Here is a 22,685-nt window from a genome sequence, read left to right on the forward strand (position 1 = left end):
TTCAATCATAAAATAAGTTGATATCAAAAGATAGAGCACAGAAACACATAGCAACATTAAATAACATGATAATTAATGCAGGTCATTTTTGACACATGTTGTGCATCAAAGGGTTAAAAAATGGCTGCCACGGCAACCAGGGTCTGAGTTTGTGATGGTCTGATATCCAGTTTTTTTCCCAATATATTTATCAACACAGCTGCTAAATGTGGTGCTTTTATCACAAAATGAACAACTGGTATTATATATATTAAGATATGCCGCCCCACTATTCCTTATATCGTTTCTGGTCAGAATTTGGTTTTAAACCTGAAGTAAAAGCTGATGAGGAAAAGATAATTAGCTGGAAGCATCAATATGATCAACTCTTCTCTCACCTACATGGCAACCATAAAACAAACATAGAAAAATAAAAACAGTGTTGTGAGCAGCCATATCAATACCAGGAATGAGGCGTTCAGATCAGTCTGAAAACACTTGACAGTTTCACTCAAAGATTGAGGAGGTTTTGGCTTTTGTCTTCTGCTCCATCACTGATTTTACTGGCCAAGGCAAAATACTTAATAAGGGTCTTCACAGGTGCGAGAATTTCAGTGCAAGTAAAGGGGGTAGAAAAAGTCATCAGTGTCTTTTTTTTCCTTAAAAGTTTCTTGTATAAAAAAAGGAGAGTAACACTACAAAGCTGGAATGATTTCTGATCCCCTTTTACAGCACGTTCCACTGGCTTTTTCCCTCCTGGCTTCCTGGACCTGAGCGGTGTTCCGATATCCATACTTCCATGAGTACACCTGAACGCAGCACACTATCCGCACTTACTAAGTACGCAGATTTCAGCAAATTTAACCCGCCAAAAACATTGCGCTTTGAATGGCGAAAAAAAAAAACCCTTTGTGTTATTTAACCTGCAGCAGAAGCACAGACACACTGTACTGCTACAGAGCTAACTGTTAGCAATTTGCAGACTGGACGCTTAGGGGTTAAAATCCCCTCCGGCTCTGCAGCTGGGAGAGACTGCTGCAGGAGGACTGTGCCGCTTCGACTCGTTCTTACGAGTAGAGTAAGAACGAGTCTCCAAAAGTCTCCAATAACACCAGAAAAAGTTGCTGGATTTGTCTCCAGTCGCTTTTTTGAAAAATAGTCTCTAAGGGGGTCTGAAAAGTCGCTAAATATAGCAACGAAGTTGCTAAGTAGGCAACACTGCTTTGCCGGCTTTTACAAATGTTGCGTGTTGTTGTGCCGTTGAGTACTATGTCACATCCTGCTTAGCGTTCTATCCAATCAGCAACCACGATTATTCATCATGTTAGGGAAAACATCTGTATTTTTCTTGCACTACTTTTAAACAAACAATAGTAACAGTTTTTAGTGTCTGGTGCTTGTTGTAAACAAACAGAGATCGCTAAGTGAACACCTCCTGCAGCAGCAGCACATACACACTGTACTGCTACAGAGCTAACTGTTAGCCTGTTAGCACATACACACTGTACTGCTACAGAGCTAACTGTTAGCCTGTTAGCACATACTTGCTGTACTGCTACAGAGCTAACTGTTAGCCTGTTAGCACATACACACTGTACTGCTACAGAGCTAACTGTTAGCCTGTTAGCACATACACACTGTACTGCTACAGAGCTAACTGTTAGCCTATTAGCAATTTGCAGACTGGACGCTAAGGGGTTAGCATCCCCTCCGGCTCTGCAGCTGGGAGAGACTGCAGGTAATGATTAGGTACACTTCTTTTCGCTGCGATCGGAATCGGAACACGCTGCGTACTCAAACTAAGTATAGTAAGAACAGGAAGTATGGGTATCGGATCACAGCTCTGGACCTCCCCGTTAGCACCAGTCCTCCTCCTCCCGCTCCCTGAGACTTCCTGTTCCCCGGCCCCCCGGCCCAGATGCGGAGTTGACCCCGAGGGTGAAGTGGAACCCGTTGGGCACCACCCCGGCCCGACCCTGTGTGGCGGCGGCTGTGGCGGGCGCAGCAGCCGTCCCGTGTGACGCTGAGGCTGTGGTGGCGGTGGCGGTCCTGGCGGAGCGGCCCCCTCCCAGGCTGCTCACTGTGTCCTGGAAGTCTTCCTCCAGAAGCGCCTGCTGCTGCCGGTTTAGGTTGGGGTCCGAACCGATGCGGGTGACCGGGACCGGGGACTCGTCCGGGCCCCAGTACAAGCGTTCGTGCTCTGAAAGGCCACGGCTGAAGCGAGTCTGGTGTCCCATCGGAGCGACGGGCGGGAGAGGCGAGGAGTTGGCGGTCTTGTAGGTCACGGCAGGGCGAGGGGTGAGGGGCGTCTGGGGGAGCTGCCGGCGACCACGACCCGGAGTACTCGACCCAGACGGGAGAGTTCCTGCTCCAGCTTTCACCACACTGCTACCATGCTGAGGACACAAACACAGGAGCATCTCAATGAATCAGAATATTGTGGTATATTTTCTAGTGATTGTCTTTATTTCCTGAGTCCACTAGATGGCGCTCTCTGTTCAACAAGACCTGAAACTTCACTCAGTTACTATAGCTTGAGTCTTTTTCTTTAAATCAAGAGCGCCATCTAGTGGACTCAGAAGATAAAGAAAATGTTTCACGAGGCTTCATTGGCACATCACTAATCAAAAGTACTAGCTTTTTCAATGTGATGTGATTTAAACAACACAATCTGTTTATTATATATTCAAAGTACTGAAGCTATTAAAAACCACATCTTTAATCAGGCTTTCAAAGTATGAATATTAGTTTTGGTGTTCGTTTTAGTTTTTTTTAGTGATGTACCAATGAAGCCTCATGAACCATTTACTTTATTTTCTGAGTCCACTAGATGGCGCTCTCTGTTCAACAAATGGCTGAAAGCAGTTACTATTGCTTGAGCCTCTTTTGTTTTTAAAACCAAGAGCGCCATCTAGTGGACTCAACAGTGGACAGAAAATGGTTCTTGAGGCTTCATTGGCACATCACTAATATTTTCTGTTAATTTTAATTAACTTCTGCTGTAAGTTAAGGATAGATATCCATGTTGCAGGCCGAGTCTCGTCAGTGTGTAAAAGTCAGCATCAGAAATTATGCCAAAAGATATGAAGGTAAAAATGTATATTAGGGAACACATATTCAACATTAATTAGTTGCTTATTAGCATGCAAATAAGTAACATATTGGCTCTTAATTAGTCATTATTAAGTAGTTATTAATGCCTTATTCTGCATGGCCTTATTATACAACCAGTAAGATTGGTTGATCAATAACCTCAGAATTATTGATTATTAGTAGTAAGTAAGGAAGTTGTTGTATACGAGTTATGATCTTAATTATGCTTTACTTTGTATGGACTTCATAATATCTACATAGATGGACATGTATGTTTTATATTGTCTTGTATTATGTTAGAACACTATTTTGTTTTATTTATTTATTTTTATTTTTAATCTATAAGCACCGAGAAGAGGACTGCCATCCAGTTTTGTTGTATTCTGTGCAATGACAATAAAGAATTCTATTCTATTCTATTCTATTCTATTCTATAGCGGTGAACGAAACCATGGAAACCGCAAATAGCAAACACCTTCTCCAGACCTTTGACGTGACTGCTGGCTCACCCCTTTTTTTGCAGTGTGGGTGTGGTTGTGGTGGTGTTAAGTTACTCTTTTAACTTTTAAATTGGAGCTATAATTTAGACAGTCTATTGTAGCAGTTGTAGTTGTTTCATATTATATAATCTCCCCTTTAATTTTACAGTTTGAGTTGGTTTTGGTTTTTGTCATAAAACAATACATAAAATATGTCGTACTCACACGAAATAGAGAAAGGTAATCAAAGCAAATAACACAGTATCAATAAAATATGGGATATGAACTAAATATAAAGTTTAAAAACAACTATAATCACAGGAACATAAAACACACATTGTTCTGCAGCACCAAGTCCTAAACTACCCAAATACATCAACTGAAAGTCAGCACTTTAACCTCAGAGTCTCTGTTTTTATTGTTAATCCAACATGCTGGAGAACAGAAACCAAACGTACAGGCTGCAGGATGTGCACAGCGAGCTACACTGTAAAAAATGTCTGTAGATTTTACGGTGAAAAACTGCTAAACCATGACAGTAAAAGACGTAAAATGATAAATGGGTTAATTCAGTTTCAGTAACAATGAAACACTGTAAATGTATATAATCAGCCAAAACAGTATTTTTTACTTTTTATTTTTTAAAATACATTACTCCACTGTCAAATATTTAAAATCATTTTTTGCATCATTTTTGCATTTTTTTTACCATTAAATATTAAAGTATATTTCTGTTAGAGATATGGTGTTTAGCACATTTAACAGTGAGACAAAAATATTTTTACAAAAAATAAATGCAAAAATCATGGCTTGTATATAAATTACAGTATATTTTTTGCTACAAACGGTGCCAGTGTGTTTTACAGTGGAGTAATGTATTTTTTTTTTTAAATGTAAAAAATACTGTTTTGGCTGATATATACATTTACGGTGTTTTATTGTTACTGAAACTGAATTAACTCATTTATCATTTCACGTCTTTTACTGTCATGGTTTAGCAGTTTTTCACCTTAAAATCTACAGACATTTTTTACAGCGTATGTTTCCTACATTTGTTGATTTATTTTCCTGATTGTAGTTGTTACATGTGAAGCATATATCCAAAAACAGATCTGAGTATCTAAATTAGAATTTATAAGTTACACAACTGTTACTGTATCTACTCAATGTTTCAAGTTACATTTCTATGTAAGCAACCTGACTTTTGCACCTTCTTTTCTGCTACAAACACGTTGCCAGTGTAATTTATAGTGGAGTAATGTATTTAAAAAAAATTTAAAAAATACTGTTTTGGCTGATATGTACATTTACGGTGTTTTATTGTTACTGAAACTGAATTATCCCGTTTTTTACTGTAAAAACAACTTCTTTTTTTTTTTTTTTTGGATGCCTCAGGTCCCTCACCTGTCTGAAAGCCGCCTCCTGTCCCTCTCCAGGAGACGTGGAGCGACTCGGCCCGGCTGACTTGGTGTGACACTGCTCCCTGCTGCCGTAACGCTCACAGGAGTAGTAGCGCTGCTTCTCCCCGGCGGAGGAGTGGTGCCTCCTCTCATGAGGACGGCTCCGGTCACGCTCCCTCGCTCGCTCTCTGGACAAACCTTCAGCCGACGGGTCGGTGAACGAATCTGGAGGAGATGCCATAAAGAGCAGGTCAGATACAATGAGGAGCTGTTGGACACTATGAACATCAGCAGGTTACAAGAGAAACAGGCCCCAGACATGCAGGAGGGCCCAACACCTCCTCTACATGGAGCAAGACACAGAGTTTAGTTGTTTAACCTCTCTTTATATTTTGTGTCTCTTTTAACTTGTTTTGTGTCTCTTTGTAGTAATTTTGTGTCTCTTTGTACTTTTTTTGTGTCTCTTTGAACTTGTTTTGTCTCTTTGTAGTCATTTTGTGTCTATTTGTACTTGTTTTGTCTCTTTGAACTTGTTTTGTGTCTATTTGTAGTCATTTTGTGTCTATTTGTACTTGTTTTGTGTCTCTTTGTAGTCATTTTGTGTCTATTTGTACTTGTTTTGTGTCTCTTTGAACTTGTTTTGTGTCTCTTTGAACTTGTTTTGTGTCTATTTGTAGTCATTTTGTGTCTCTTTGAACTTGTTTTGTGTCTCTTTGTAGTCATTTTGTGTCTCTTTGAACTTGTTTTGTGTCTATTTGTAGTCATTTTGTGTCTCTTTGAACTTGTTTTGTGTCTCTTTGTAGTCATTTTGTGTCTCTTTGAACTTGTTTTGTCTCTTTGTAGTCATTTTGTGTCTATTTGTACTTGTTTTGTGTCTCTTTGAACTTGTTTTGTGTCTCTTTGAACTTGTTTTGTGTCTATTTGTAGTCATTTTGTGTCTCTTTGAACTTGTTTTGTGTCTCTTTGTAGTCATTTTGTGTCTCTTTGAACTTGTTTTGTATCTATTTGAACTTGTTTTGTGTCTCTTTGAACTTGTTTTGTGTCTATTTGTAGTCATTTTGTGTCTCTTTGAACTTGTTTTGTGTTTCTTTGTAGTCATTTTGTGTCTATTTGTACTTGTTTTGTGTCTCTTTGAACTTGTTTTGTGTCTCTTTGTAGTCATTTTGTGTCTCTTTGAACTTGTTTTGTGTCTATTTGTACTTGTTTTGTGTCTCTTTGAACTTGTTTTGTGTCTATTTGTAGTCATTTTGTGTCTCTTTGAACTTGTTTTGTGTCTCTTTGTAGTCATTTTGTGTCTATTTGTACTTGTTTTGTCTCTTTGTAGTCATTTTGTGTCTCTTTGAACTTGTTTTGTGTCTCTTTGTAGTCATTTTGTGTCTCTTTGTACTTGTTTTGCGTCTCTTTGAAGTTAACCAGAGTATCATTCACAGTCTTACAATTAGTAATGAACCTCAAAGAAGATGATAAACAGTATCAATCATTCTAAGACATTGAGCAGCAGCATTCATGTACAAAAGATCTCCATAATGCAACACAGATAAAAATGTTGCAGTGACAAGACAATTTTTTTACATTAAAAGAAAAACACAACTTATTTCGAAAATAAAAACCCAATTTCAGCCTCAGCTTCTTCACAAGATTTTCTCCATGTGGCTTGAAGGTGAGTGAGTCATCAATTAAGACTCCTTATATAAGTATTTGTACATATTTACCACCTCTATTTCACTGCCCTCAACAGTGGACACTGGGGGAACCATTTGAGGCATTTTTCACTGTTGGAAAACAACATTAGCTTTGTTTTTGTCAGCATTGAGAATCAGTTTCAAGTGAATTAATGAGTGTTGCACAGCTACTAAAGGTTTCTGCAAAAATTCAACAGCCTGAACAACAGTTGATCCATAGCAGTAAAAAACTGTGTCGTCAGCATAGAAATGCACATTTGCAATCGGACACATTTAGACCCAAGTCATTGATATAAATGATAAATAAGAGGGGCCCCAATACAGAACCCTGTGGCACCCCCTTGTGGACAGTAACAAATCTTATCTGTTTGTAGTTGTTTTGTGTGTCTTTGTACTTGTTTTGTGTCTCTTTGTAGTTGTTTTGCATCTGTTTGAGGTTGTTTCTTATCCGTTTTAGTCAATTTGTGTCCGTTTGTAGTAGTTTTGTGTCTATTTGTGGCCCTTTCTTATCTGTTTTTAGTCATTTTGTATCTGTTTGTACTTATTTTGTGTCTATTTGTGGTCATTTCTTATTTGTTTGTAGCCTTTTTGTGTCTCTTTGTGGTTGTTTTGTGTCTGTTTGAGGTAATTTCTTATCCGATTGTAGTCATTTTGTGTCTCTTTGTGTTCAGTTTTCGTCTCTTTGTAGCTGCTTTGTGTCTTGTTGTAGTCATCTCTGTCTCTTTGTGGCTGTTTTGACCTTTTCCATAGTTGTTGCGAGTCTCTGGGTGTCTGAGTTTCCTAACATTGGGGCGTACACTGAAAGGTTTTAAGTGAAGCTCAACTATGGCTGTAAAATAAACCTATAATAATTATAATAATAAATTCCTGAGGCAAAAACTCTGTTTTCAATTACATTTGTCATATAGATTCGATACGCAACGCCCGTAACAGACTGCACTAATCCAGACTGAAGAATGTAAAACACCGAGATAAGAATGTCTTCATTGGGATAAAGAGCCAGAATTTGAATTTACTTGGACCATATTCTTCAGACATGTTAGATTCAGTTGTATTTACAAAGCAAATAAATATGTATACCTGCAACCATATGCAAACACAGTCAATGGGAACTATATACACATTTAAAAACAGTAGTAGATTAGATAATAAATCGATAATATATAATAAAAGACATCTTCTGTCTCAGTAAAAACATGTGGTTCATTGACTGTTCCATACAGTTTTTGTGTCTCTTTGTAGTTGTTTTGTGTCTCTTTGTAGTTATTTTGTTTCTGTTTGTGGTCATTTTTATTCGTTTTTAGTCATTTTGTGTCTGTTTGTACTTGTTTTGTGTTTCTTTGTACTTGTTTTGTGCCTGTTTGTGGTCATTCTTATCTGTTTGTAGCCTTTTTTGTGTCTGTTTGTAGTTGTTTTGTGCCTGTTTGAGGTATTTTCTTAACTGTTTGTAGTCATTTTGTGTCTCTTTGTACTTGTTTTGTGCTTTTTGTACTTGTTTTTTGTCTCTTTGTACTTGTTTTGTGTCTGTTTGTGGTAATTTCTTATCAGTTTTTAGTCATTTTGTGTCTGTTTGTACTTTTTTATGTCTGTTTGTGGTCATTTCTCTTCATGTTATTTCTAAATTTACCTTGCTCATCATTTTGTGGTGAAAGTGAACCTCAGCCAAGTGACTCAGGCTATATTCTGATCCATTTTTTAGTTGTACTATACGTTTCATGTTTTTGTTCTGTGAAATACTACTCCATGATATTTAATTACAACTCTGATTAAAGGCAAATGTCTCTTCTTTCTGTGTGTGTTTCTATCTATTATATATGTGTGTGTGTGCCATGAAGCAAAGCCCTGTGAAGAAACGACTCTCTCTGCTGGAATAACTCCAGTTTTCAGATTAAAAGCGCGATGACAGAAACACAGAAGCCTATTCATCATGCCGATGTGTCAGATGTGCCTCCAGAGTGACAAGCTTAGAGTTGTGAGACTCTCTCTGGCTGTTTCTGCAGGTTTAATGGATGTCGAGGGGGCTGCTGGATGTTCTGCTGTCTCACCCAGAGCGTCCCATAAATCCCTGTCCAGGACCTGTCCACTGTGGCCTTTTATCTCCGCCATAAAGTCCAGCTGCTGCCCTCCAGTGTTCCCACTAAAAACACCCTGAAAACCAGCTCTGATCGCTGCAGCAGACGACCCCCGACGGCCCTCCGGACCCTCAAAACCCTCAAAACCAGGGGTCTCAAACTCAGATTACCTGGTGTCCGTTGGAGGCAGTATCAAAATGACCAAAAAAAGACACAAAATTACAAAAAAAAAAGGCACAAAATGACCGAAAAAAGACACAAAATGACAAAAAAAGACACAAAATTACTTAAAAAAAGGCACAAAATGACAGAAAAAAGACACAAAATGACAGAAAAAAACGAAAGTACTTAAAAAAGACACAAAATGACAAAAAAAGACACAAAATGACTAAAAAAAGACAAAATTACAAAAAAAAGACACAAAATGACTAAAAAAAGACACAAAATTACAAAAAAGACACAAAATTACTAAAAAAAAGACACAAAATGGCCATAAAAGACACATAATTATTTTAAAAAGACACAAAATTATTAAAAAAAGACACAGTTATTTTAAAAAAGACAGAAAATTATTAAAAAAGACACAAAAATATTTTTAAAAGGACAGAAAATGATTAAAAAAAGACACAAAATTAGTAAAAAAGACACAAAATAATTTTTAAAATGACACAAAATGATTAAAAAAAGACACAAAGTTTTTAAAAAAAAGACACAAAATGACCAAAAAAAGACACAAAAATACCAAAAAAAGTAATTAAAGGGACCTTCCACACACAACACGGTAAAGTGCCATTCATATAAAACTCACATTAAACTTTCATATCAAGGTGGGGGCCACAAAATATCGTCACCACGGCCGCAAATGTGTCTTATTTTAATAATTATGTGTCTTTTTTGGGTCATTTTGTTTCTCCTTTAAGTTATTTTCTTTTTTTCTTTCATTTTGTGTCAGGTAATTTGAGTTTGAGACCCCTGCAGCCGTTTCCATGGTTTCCTTCACTGCTATGTAGAGATTATAAAGTCCATACAAAGTAAAGCATATTAAGATCATAACTCATATACAACAACTTCCTTACTTACTACTAATAATCAATAATTCTGAGGTTATTGAGGAAAAACTCTTAGTTAATGTCTTACTGGTTGTATAATAAGGTCATGCAGAATAAGGCATTAATAACTACTGAATAATGACTCATTAAGAGACAATATGTTACTGATTTACATGCTAATAAGCAACTAATTAATGTTGAATATGTGTTCCCTAAGGCAGCTATTCTCAACCTGGGGGTCCTGGCCCCAATTGGGGTCGCGAGATGATTTCTGGGGGTCACCAAATCATTTTGGAAGTCAGCTCTGTCTCCACTGTGTTAAAGCGTTCATGTGTTTTAATCTTTTTGGTCATTTAATGTCTTTTTTTGGTGACTTTGTGTCTTTTTTTTTTGGTAATTTTGTGCCTTTTTTGGTCATTTGTGTCTTTTTTTAGACAATTTGTGTCTTTTTTTGGTCATTTTGTTTCTTCTTTGGGTCATTTTGTGTCTTTTTTGGTCATTTTATGTCTTTTTTGGTAATTTAATGTATTTTTTGGTCATTTTGTGTCTTTTTTCTGACAATTTGTCTTTTTTTGGTCATTTTGTGTCTTTTTTTGGTCATTTTGTGTATTTTTGTAGTCATTTTTTGGTCAATTTGAGTCCTTTTTTGCTTAATTTTTAGTATTTTTTGGGTCATTTTGTGTCTTTTTTTTATCTGAACTGTGCGCGTGAAATTCTGTTCAGTGAGTGGGGATCACTGACAACATGCATGTTAAATTTGGGGTCGCGACTCAAAAAGGTTGAGAACTACTGCCCTAAAGCAGCGACTGATACTGAACGTACTGAAGTAAAAAGCAGATTTTCCTCTGAGAGCTCACAGCTCTCTCTGCTAATCAGACGAGAGGCTGACATGTAGAAAACCCCGTCACCTCTCTAACCCGATCATGGAACTTTAATCCTATAAAGAATTTGTGCAGCTCGTTGAGACATCCCAGTAATCTAGAAGGAGACCTCCGTCTCTGTCTCTGTCAACGTTTCTCTGAGGATATTCTCCTCTGTATTATATGAATTAATACAGCTTGAATTAATCTCTCAGCAGCCCAGAATATGCTCCCTTTATTGGCTTTTTTAAAATACTTTTATGATATTAAGCTACACTGCAAAAAAGGGTGTTTAGTCTAAAAACCAGATCAAACAGTAAATCTGAGGGAAATGATCTTGCTGCATGGACAGATAATTTACCTTGACAAGATTTATTAAATTCAGATGATAAATCTAGAAATAAGCATGTTGAACACTTAAAATGAGAAATTAACTCTTAAAACAAGATAAATTAAAACTGCAAGCAGTGATGAACTGGCCCGAGCAGAGTGACCTGATGATTATTTGGTTCTTACCAAGATAAAAAAAAATTTTAGATTTAGAATTGTTAGATCATTTATCTGGTTTGAGAGTTAATTTCTTATTTTAAGTGTTCAACATGCTTATTTCTAGATAAAAAAATAGCTTTGTTAGAGCGATCTGAAAAAACTGTTACATCTCCCTTTTTCAGAAATCTTCCTGTGTTTTTAATATGGGAGCCAATGAGGCTGTTGGTGCGTGTTGGTGGATCATCTGTGCGTCCTACGCCCAAACTATAACTCTGACAGCTTTACCAGAGGATTGTGAGGGAGAAGACTAATTTTCCTACGTTTCTACAGTATCTCACAAAAGTGAGTACACCCCTCTCATTTCTGCAATGTTTTAATTATATCTTGTCATGGGACAACACTGAAGAAATGACACTTTGATACAATGTTAAGTAGTCACTGTAGAGCTTGGATAGCAAAGTAAATTTATTGTTACTTCAAAGTAACTCAAAATACAACAATGAATGTGTAAAATGCTGGCAACAAAAGTGAGTACACCCCAACTGTAAATGTCAAAATTGGACCCAAATGTCAATATTTTGTGTGGCCACCATTATTTTCCAGCACCGCCGTAACCCTTTTAGGCATGGAGTTCACCAGAGCTTCACAGGTCGCCGCTGGAATCCTCTTCCACTCTTCCATGATGACATCACGGAGCTGGTGGATGTTGGAGACCTTGCGCTCCTCCACCTGCCGTTTGAGGATGCCCCACAGATGTTCAATAGGGTTTAGGTCTGAGGACATGCTTGGCCAGTCCATCACCTTCACCCTCAGCTTCTTTAGGAAGGCAGTGGTCGTCTTGGAGGTGTGTTTGGGGTCGTTATCGTGTTGGAATACTGCTCCGCGGCCCAGTTTACGGAGGGAGGGGATCATGCTCTGCTTCAGTATTCCACAGTACATGTTGGCATTCATTGTTCCCTCAATGAACTGTAGCTCCCCAGTGCCAGCAGCACTCATACAGCCCCAGACCATGACACTACCACCACCATGCTTGACTGTAGGCAAGACACACTTGTCTTTGTACTCTTCACCTGGTTGCCGCCACACACGCTGGACACCATCTGAACCAAATATGTTTATCTTGGTTTCATCAGACCACAGGACATGGTTCCAGTAACCCATATCCTTAGTCTGCTTGTCATCAGCAAACCTTTTGCGAGCTTTCTTGTGCATCTTTTTTAGAAGAGGCTTTTTCCTGGGACGACAGCCATGCAGACCAATTGAATGCAGTGTGCGGCGTATGGTCTGAGCACTGACAGACTGACCCCCCACCCCTTCAACCTCTACAGCAATGCTGGCTGCACTCATACGCCTGTTCTCCAAAGCCAACCTCTGAATATGACGCTGAGCGCGCGCACTCAACTTCTTTGGTCGACCATGGCGAGGCCTGTTTTGAATGGAACTTGTCCTCTTAAACCGCTGTATGGTCTTAGCCACCGTGCTACAGCTCAGTTTCAGGGTGTTGGCAATCTTCTTATAGCCTAGGCCATCTTTATGTAGAGCAATAATTCTTTTTTTTTTAGATCCTCAGAGAGTTCTTTGCCATGAGGTGCCATGTTGAACTTCCTGTGACCAGTATGAGAGTGAAAATACCTAATTTAATACACCTGCTCCCCAATCACACCTGACACCTTGTTACACTAACTAGTCGCATTAAACAGGGAGGAAAAATGCCTAATTGGTCCCAATTTTGGCTTAATTTTGAGATTTTCACTTGGGGTGTACTCACTTTTGTTGCCAGCATTTTACACATTCATTGTTGTATTTTGAGTTACTTTGAAGTAACAATAAATTTACTTTGCTATCCAAGCTCTACAGTGACTACTTAACATTGTATCAAAGTGTCATTTCTTCAGTGTTGTCCCATGACAAGATATAATTAAAACATTGCAGAAATGAGAGGGGTGTACTCACTTTTGTGAGATACTGTATGTATAAATTATTTCTGTAGAGTGGAATTTGCGGCCTGGAGCGCAGTTTTCAAATTTATTTTTTGACAGTTTCTTCTCTCCCTCTACACTCTGGTGATGATGTCACACACTGTGACACGAACATTCCGTGCAATACACACCCATTATAATCTCAGAATTTCTCCAAAAATGATCATGGTCATTGAACAGGGATTGATAAAAAACTATGTGACCTATCGAAGCGTGGATTAATACACCGATACACAAGACTTGTGTCTACTGTTTAAAGTTTAAATGGAGTCTCTAGGTGAAATTATGCCGGAGAAGTAGACGTTTAAAAATCTCCAATTATTGTTCCTTTTCCCTAATTTTTTTCCGGCTGTCCCATTCACTTCAATGCAAAATTTTGGGCAGTTTTTGGGCAAAATTCATATTCTGTAGAGAAAAGTAATAGCACACCGATCCCGATCAAACCGCACGTTTTGATATATAATTTGTCCTGCAACTCTTCAAGTTGTAGGACTTTTGTAGTTGTCCGGAGGAAATTGCGTCCGGAAGAGGAAGAAGAAAAAATCCACAGTATAACAGTAGTGCTCGGTGCGATTGTCCCGTGGCCCTAATAAATAAAAAAAAATTAAAAAAAAAAAAAAAAATAAATAAAATATAAATAAATAAAAAAAATAAAAAAATGAAAAAATAAAAAATAAATGAATAAAATAAAAAATAAAAAAATAAATAAATAAGATAATAAAATAAACAAAAATTAATAAAAATTAAAAGATAAAATAAAAAGCAATTCCATATCTAAATGCTGCTTTCTCAGACTGAACGGTAGAGAAAATGTCTCACCGACGGTGCTGGACGGCTGCACCGATGAAGCTCTGTCCAGAGACTTCTGCTTCTTGTCTTTGTCCTTGTCTCTGCGTCGGTGGCAGCGGTGGTGGTGGTGGTGGTGGTGGGCCCTCTCCGGCCCCTGGCCCGGCCCCCCCGAGGACTGGGGGGCCCCGCCCGGACGCTCCAGGTCAAACTCCCTCAGCTGAGGAGTCAGAGAGGAGGCGGAGCGCCTGATGGGGCTGAGGTCCACGATGGGCTGAGGAGGTGAGAAGGTGAGAAGAAGAACAGAGAGACGTGAGGACGGAGAACATTCAGAGGACCGAGACGTCTGAACTGGATCACCAGAAATATAGAAACACAGAAACACACAAATGAAACCAAACTGTCGTCTTAAGAGCGACGTTGTAGCCGTTCTTCTCCAGATGTAGAGAGGTTTGAGAAGAATGAACACAGATCTGAGACGGAGCTTCAATACTTACTGTTACAGAACGTTTATAATCTATAATCTATAATCTATAATCTCTGCTGGAGAACAAAGAGGAGGAGGGGGGAGGACACTGGCCTTGGTGGCATTTTTAGGCTTTTTAACATGAAACTTGTCACTTTAGAATGAAATCTAATATTTCTGTAAATAGTAGTGATGTACCAATGAAGCCTCATGAATAGGGCTGGGTGATATATCAATATAAAATATAATATATTGATATATTTTAAAATGTGATATGGAATTAGACCATATCACATCTATCGATATAGTTAATTTTTTTTATTTATATATATAAATGCTACCCTTACTAGGGTTTGTCATATTTAGTTATTTTGTAATGTTCGTTTTTCTTTTCTCGTATAAATATAAATATTTCAGAAAAAGAAAAAGACTGTCGACTTTTTATCTCATAATTTCGACTTTTTATCTTATAATTTTGACTTTTTATCTCAATTATGACTTTTTATCTCATAATTTTGACTTTTGATCTCATCATTTCTACTTTTTATCTCATAAATTCAACTGTTTATCTCATAATTTTGACATTATATCTCATAATTTTGAATTGTTTTTCTTTCTTTCCATATAAAAATAAATAAATAACATCAATGTTTCCCTAAAGGTCAATGGAGGACAATGGTTCAATTCAATAAAGGTAAAGTCTGATCATGTAGTAAACACATCCAGAAATACACAGAATACACACTGGTTTTTATAAGAAAAACACTGAGAACACAACATTTAAGTTGCTTCCAAACTTTGGTTTTGGCCTGTCGTGTAGATTATCGTCTCTTTAAGTATTTAAAGGTGTTCCCTTAAAATCTTGTATTTCTCTCCATACTGTAATAGTTTATTGATGCTTTGAGGCCTCTGACTCCTCCTCCTCCTCCTGATCTGACTGACTGCTTCAGCTAGCAGGAAACAGCTGATGGTAGAAAACAGGAACAGCCGTGAAGTTACAGCGCCCCCTGCTGGTCACCGCCTGGATCACAGCTCAGCATTTACCATGAGAGTTTTCAGGAATTTAGCTTCCAAATATATCAGTGTTTATCAGAATTGTATGGGATAAAAATGTATTCAGTAAATATCCACAAGATGAACTCTTTTTTTGTATGAAATGCTGTTTTTTCCAGACAGATGTTGGTTGAGCTGTTCCTCTTGTTCCTACCACAGCTGAACCTGGAGCTGCAGCCAGACAACAACAATATCACAACACTGCAGAAAATATCCACATTACCACGTCATTTTATATCACACACAGTCTTAAAGTCTTAGAGAAAGGTCAGAATAGTCTATTAAAAAGAAAGTCAAAGAGACTAAAAGTGAATGTTTTTGTAGGAGATTCAAGAGTTAAATATTAATCAGAGATGTTTTAGGAGGCTGCAAATATGAAAAAAATAACCAATTGCCCTAAAAAGATTCTACCAAAAGGTTTCTCTGCTGATTTTTGTAGTATTAGATGTCCTTAATAATATACTAAAAGTTTACTAAAATCTAACTATTACAAAGGAAGCCATAATAATAATAATAATAATAATAATAATAATAATAATAATTACTGAAGGGAAACTGTTGCAGGAAGGCTCACTGGAACACTGGATCACATCTTTGTGGCTATAAATGTAATAAATAATACGAGAAGCTAATAAAGTTCAATTAAATGTATGCATGTTATTCATGTTTTTTTCTGAATATATGCACCGCATATGACCTATATTAATGAGTTGGAAATGACATAAATGCTTGGCCAAATTACAAATAAAACCCCACTCAAAATGACCAAAAACAGACTTAAAAAGAAATAATACAGTGAGTGGGTTTTCTACTGTAAATTAAAATGTAAATATGATCAAAAAAGTGTAATTTAGACTGAATAGTCACATTATTTTTTAGTTAATGTGTTGCAAAATCTAAATGACAATCTAAAAGTGATTATCAAGAAATTAGATAGTTAAACTTGTAAAAACAAATTGCCCAAAAAGACAAAAAAGACGCTAAATTACCCCAAAAAGTCACAAAATGACCCTAAAACAATGTGTGAAATTACCAAAAAAAAGGCGCTAAATTACCCAAAAGACCAAAAACATTTTTGTCTGTTTTTAAGTCCATCTGATACTGTAAACCACTGAGAAACCTTTTGTTAGAATGTTTTTTAGGGTTAAACCATATTTGCACCTTTATGTTTTCATGAAAAATAAGATTTTAAGACTGAAAGTAACATAAAATGACTGATAAGTGGGTTTTTTGTGGCGTCATTGAAAGAAAAGAGTTATTTCAAAGCGAGAAAGCAGCAGAACTCCCTGCCTTGTTCCACCATCACACACACAGACTCACAAAAACACACACTACTACACCACAACATGATGAAACTCACACACAGTACACACAACCACATCTGACCAGAGAGTAGTGAAGTACTAGTGATGTAGTGATGAACAGGACAGAGAGCTGGACAAATACAGTAACACTTTATATCAGGGAACATATATTCAACATTAATTAGCTGCTTATTAGCATGTAAATAAGTAACATATTGTCTCTTAATGAGTCATTATTCAGTAGTTATTAATGCCTTATTCTGCATGGCCTTATTATACAACCAGTAAGACATTAACTAAGAGTTTTCCCTCAATAACCTCAGAATTATTGATTATTAGTAGTAAGTAAGGAAGCTGTTGTATTTAAGTGTTTTGGTCCTTAATTATCTAAATCAGATATTACAGCTTGTTACTGAGATTTTTTGACCTATACTATCAAAAGTTATAAAGCTGTTTCATCAAAACTTACAAGTATAAAGTCATTTTGTGTCTTTTTTAGTCATTTTGTGCCTTTTTAAGATGGAGATTTGTCTTTTTTTAGTCATTTTGTGCTATTTTTTAGTCATTTTGTGTCTTTTTTTAATTCATTTTGTGTCTTTTTTATTCATTTTGTGTCTTTTTTTGGTCATTTTGTGTCTTTTTTTTTTTCCATTTTGTGTCTTTTTTTTAGTCATTTTGTGTCTTTTTTAGTCATTTTGTGTATTTTTTATTCATTTTGTGTATTTTTTTAGTACATTTTGTGTCAATGAAACAATAGAAGTGTGTATTGTTGTGTGGTGTGTATGTAATTAACTAGTACATTGGCACATAGCTGTAAACTGACACTTGATATTTAAACATTTAACATGAAACATTCAACATCAACCATAAAAAAAGTCACTTGTTAGTTAGAATACATTCATTCTAAGATATTTTTGGGTTTGTTAAGATTAGATATTTTTACTTGTTTTGGAAAGTCTTGACAAGACTAATTTTCTATTATAGATAATTCTGCTATTTTTAAGCAAAATACACCTCATTTTTGTACTTTTTTTCCTCGTTTTGAGAGGTGGCTTTTTGCAGTGAAATGTCCTTCCTTATCTACTACTAATAATCAATAATTCTGAGGTTATTGAGGGAAAACTCTTAGTTAATGTCTTACTGGTTGTATAATAAGGCCATGCAGAATAAGGCATTAATAACTACTGAATAATGACTCATTAAGAGACAATATGTTACTGATTTACATGCTAACAAGCAACTAATTAATGTTGAATATGTGTTCCCTGATATAAAGTGTTACCATAAATTCTCCTCCAGGGATGTTCAGTGTAAATTTGCATGTTGCGTGTAATGTATCAGCAGTCTGATGGTGTTTAATATGTCACTTTGTCCATGAGGGCGTCATGGTGATGGTGTGAACTCGGCACTGAGATGAGACATGGAGGCCAACACGGACATGAAGAAGATAAGAAGATAAAAGAGGGAGAGGACGAGAGGAGGAAGAGCAGAAGATAAAAGAGAGAGAGAGGTGGCTCAACAGGTGGTACATACTGCCAGGTGGGTCCCGGGGGCGTGGCGAGGGTGGCTCCGCTATCAGACAGCACACAAGAGGAGGTGGGCAAAACATTAGCAGTGGGCATCGGATCAATGAGAGAGGGAGGACAGGAAGAGGAGGAGAAGGAGAGACTTCAGGAGGAGGAGGCTGGTGCTAGTCTGGATTTACTTACAATGTAAAAAAAAAACAACTGTTGTTTTTATGGTAAAAACCAGCAGCTGTGGTTGCCAGAACTTTACCGTAATAAATATGGTGCACCTTTTTTTTATATTATGGTAAAATGATATTAGCACTGCTGATTTCACGTTTAAGATTGCCATTTATTCCATTTTTTACTGTATGAATAAAAAGTTTTTCCATCAAAAGAAACGCTGTTCTGCCATATGATTGACAAGAAAATACTTTATAAATGATGCATAAATTAAAGATTTTACCATTAAATATTACAGTATATTTATGTTATTGATATGGTGTTTAGGACATTTAACAGTGAGAAAAAGTATTTTTACAAGTTGACGTAATACGCTGCAAAGTGAGCCAATCTAAGATTGCCATTTTATTCCATTTTTTACCGTAAAAAATAAAACGTTTTTCCATCAAAAGAAATGCTGTTTTGCCATATAATTGACAAGAAAATACTTTATAAATGCCGCAAAAATTTGATTTGCCATTTCAAAAGATTTTACCATTAAATATTACAGGATATTTTTGTTACAGATATGGTGTTTAGTACATTTAACAGTGAGAGAAAGTATTTTTTACAGTGTATTTTACAGTGGAGTAATGTATTTTTCAAAAAGTAAATCTGTAAAAAATCCTGTTTTGGCTGATATATACATTTACAGTGTTTCATTGTTACTGAGACTGAATTAACTCATTTATCATTTTACGTCTTTTACTGTCATGGTTTAGCAGTTTTTCACCCTAAAATCTACAGACATTTTTTACAGTGTACTGTCCAAAAACTGAATAGTGTGGCGGCATAGCTAACCTATTGTTCATTTTGTGATAAAAGCACCAAATTTGGTACAGATGTAGCTTAATATATTTGGATAAAAACTGGATATTGGGCCATTGGATATTTGCAATTATGATGACCAGCAAATTTTCAAAATGGCGTCCAGCTGTTACAGGTAGTGATGTGCCAATGAAGCTTCATGAACCATTTTCTTTATCTTCTGAGTCCACTAGATGGTGCTCTTGATTTGAAGAAAAAGGCTCAAGCTATATTAACTGAGTGCGCTTTCAGCTCTTTGTTGATCAGAAAGCGCAAGAAAATAATGGAAATGGTTCATAAGGCTTCATTGGCACTTCACTACCGGAAAGTATTAAGTGATGGACTTGCGTGTTGTTGTTAGCCTAGCGGTCTTTTCATGGGATTTGTTGGCAATCACAAAAACACAGAATAACACCAGCATTATCCTTTAACCCTCCTGTTATGTTGTGGGTCAAATTGACCCATTTCAAAGTATAAAAAAAAAAAAAAAAAACAACAATAAAAAACAGTTAAAATTATTTTTTTCAAAAAAATAAAATAATAAAAAATAATAATTATATAATTTATTGTAATAATTATATATTAAAATAATTATGTAAAATAAATTTACAAAAATCAACATCATGTAAAACCAATATACTTTATATGTTGGTCTTTCCAATGTACATTTGAAAAAGTTTTAACATGCTATTTTTTTTATGAAAAACGAGTGAATTCTCCTCATTAAAACTGATCTATGAGAGGTAAATAACACCATTGCATTAAATTTTGATTAAAATGGTTAGTAATGGAGATTAATTAATACATTTTGGAATAAGGCTGAAACATAACAACCTGTGGTAAAAGTGACGTGCTGTGAATACCTTCCAAAATTATACATAAACACATTAAATATGTTAAATATATGAGTGACCCACGAACTAAACTGACCCACGAACATTATCTCTGATCCAGAGAAACGAACATAACAGGAGGATTAAAGAAAAAGAGAGAGTGAGAGATCAAAAAGCAACATAAATATAAGGAAAGCACATGTTAAGTGTTGTGGGAAAGAAACAGACAAAAACAAAGAGACAGACAGCGAAGCTAAAGAGACAAAATCAGACAGGTGAGACAATCCAGGAGGTGATGGACAGAAACATCATCCTGACATGAACATCCATATGCAGCAGACAGAGCAGCGACTATAAACATACATACAGAGACAGTAGAGAAGTCAAAATTAAACATATAGTGACAATAATTAATTATTACAGTCAGACGTTAGATCAGAACCTTCTGTAGTCAGAATCAAGGTTATTATAGTTCACGAAAACTAGCGAAATAACGAAAACTAGTTTTAAAAAAAACATTTTCGTTAACCGAAATACAAATAAAAACGAGAGGATTTAAAAAAAAAAAAAACGATAACTCACTTTTGTGGTTACTAAACTAACTAAAACTAATTAAAATTATAGTGAAAATTTCCTTCGTTTTCGTCTTTGTCAACTTTTTCATACATAAACCTTTTTTAGTTTGATATGAAATCTATTTAAAGATAAAGGAAAATTTATTGTGACTTTTTAAAATCTGGAACGAAATAACGAAAACTAGTGAAATAACGAAAACTAACGAAGTCACAAAAATTTACCTAAGTCACAAAAACTAGTGAAAAAACTAATACTAACGAAAACTAACTAAATAATGAAAACTAACGAAATAACGAAAACTAGCGAAATAACGAAAACTAACTAAATAATGAAAACTAACGAAATAACGAAAAGTAGCGAAATAATGAAAACTAACTAAATAATGAAAACTAGCGAAATAAGGAAAACTAACGAAATAAGGAAAACTAACGAAGTAACGAAACTAGCGAAATAACGAAAACTAATGAAATAATGAAAGCTAGCGAAATAACAAAAACTAGCGAAATAATGAAAACTAACGAAAACTAACGAAAAAACGAAAACTAGAATTGAAAAAACATTTATTTGAATTTGAATTTTGTAAACTGAATTTGAATTGTGAGAACTGAACATTCAAATTCAGTTTGCGACATTCAATTTAAATTTTCTGCGATGAACATCCAGGTAGTTGAGGCAGAGCAATCGAGCTCAGATACACAGAGCGCCTCTTCAGCCAATCAGCACCTCCGTTTTCTTTTGTAACATTTGTTGCTACCCGGTTGCCATAGCGCCTCTTAGGCCAATCAGCACCTCCGTTTTCTTTTGTAACATTTGTTGCTACCCGGTTGCCATAGCGCCTCTTCGGCCAATCACCACCTCCGTTTTCTTTTGTAACATTTGTTGCTACCCGGTTGCCATAGCGCCTCTTAGGCCAATCAGCACCTCCGTTTTCTTTTGTAACATTTGTTGCTACCCGGTTGCCATAGCGCCTCTTCGGCCAATCAGCACCTCCGTTTTCTTTTGTAACATTAGTTGCCAGCCGGTTGCCATAGCACCTCTTCGGCCAATCAGCACCTCCGTTTTTTGTGAACTGAATTTGAATTGTGAGAACTGAATGTTCAGTTCCAAACTAATAAATTCAATTTCAAATTACAATTCAGATTCAGTTTTTCCAATGCAATGATTCAAATTGAACGATACAAATTCAAATTATGTGATTGAAATTCAGCTTTTTAATGCCATTATTAAAGTTAAGCAATTCAAATTCAAATATAAATAATTCAAATTCAAATATTTCAGCCCACAGCTTTGCTGCATCATTTGTATTCTGCAGAGATTTCCTCTCTGATCCGATCGATCAGAACAGATCTACTGTACGCTGCTCTCTGCTGAGGCGTTCTCCACCCTGGATGTCCTCTTCTGTAATAAATGTGAGCGAGTGGAGAGGTCAGAGGTCAGCAGGATGAAGAGATGCGGACTGACAGAACGCCTCTGTTCGCTCTCGGCTGCTTTCACTAAGCTGCTTCCTCTCAGCCTCTTACAGCCGACAACCTGTTCACTGACACACACTGGTTCCTGTTTTATTGTTTCATATTTTACACTGAAGAAGCTATTGTTTGATTATTTCATTACGAAAAACCTAAAGTATCCATCGTGTCTGTACACTGTAAAAAAATGCTGTTGCTTTTACAGAAAAAAACTGTCAGCTGTGGTTACCAGGATAATTCTGCAAAAAATACAGTACAAATGTAAACAACTTTACAGAACAACTTGTGAATTTTACTGGTATTCAGTGTACAATAAATAGTAACTGAATGTTAATTTACTAGAATTCAATGCACAATAAGCTAAATCTGCATGTAAATTCTGCATAAATAATGAGTATAAAAGCAGCATCATCCTGTTAAATTAGCAGTAAAGGACGCTATAATCTACAACTTTAAAATGTATATATTTTTTTGAATTACTACAGGTGAAAATTTACAAGTTGTTCTGTAAAGATGTTGACATATGTACTGTATTTTTTACTTTTTTACAGACTTTTGCGTCACCGTATGCAGCAGATTTCGCCC

General features: G+C 36.3%; 1 protein-coding gene across 1 annotated transcript in view; it reads right to left on the reverse strand.

The window, feature by feature from the left end:
- Positions 1–1,606: 1,606 nt before the first annotated feature.
- cacna1bb (calcium channel, voltage-dependent, N type, alpha 1B subunit, b) overlaps positions 1,607–22,685 on the reverse strand; it is a 336,559-nt gene continuing 315,480 nt past the window's right edge. Inside the window, exons 47-50 of the mRNA XM_059357455.1 lie at positions 18,225–18,263; positions 13,902–14,142; positions 4,956–5,176; positions 1,607–2,375 (exon numbers count right to left, since the gene is read on the reverse strand). Coding sequence (XP_059213438.1) covers positions 1,836–2,375; positions 4,956–5,176; positions 13,902–14,142; positions 18,225–18,263 — 1,041 coding nt within the window. The 3' untranslated portion in view covers positions 1,607–1,835. The remainder of the gene's footprint in view (positions 2,376–4,955; positions 5,177–13,901; positions 14,143–18,224; positions 18,264–22,685) is intronic.

This window comes from Centropristis striata, chromosome 19 (genome assembly GCF_030273125.1).
Source record: "Centropristis striata isolate RG_2023a ecotype Rhode Island chromosome 19, C.striata_1.0, whole genome shotgun sequence".
Classification (NCBI taxonomy): domain Eukaryota; kingdom Metazoa; phylum Chordata; class Actinopteri; order Perciformes; family Serranidae; genus Centropristis; species Centropristis striata.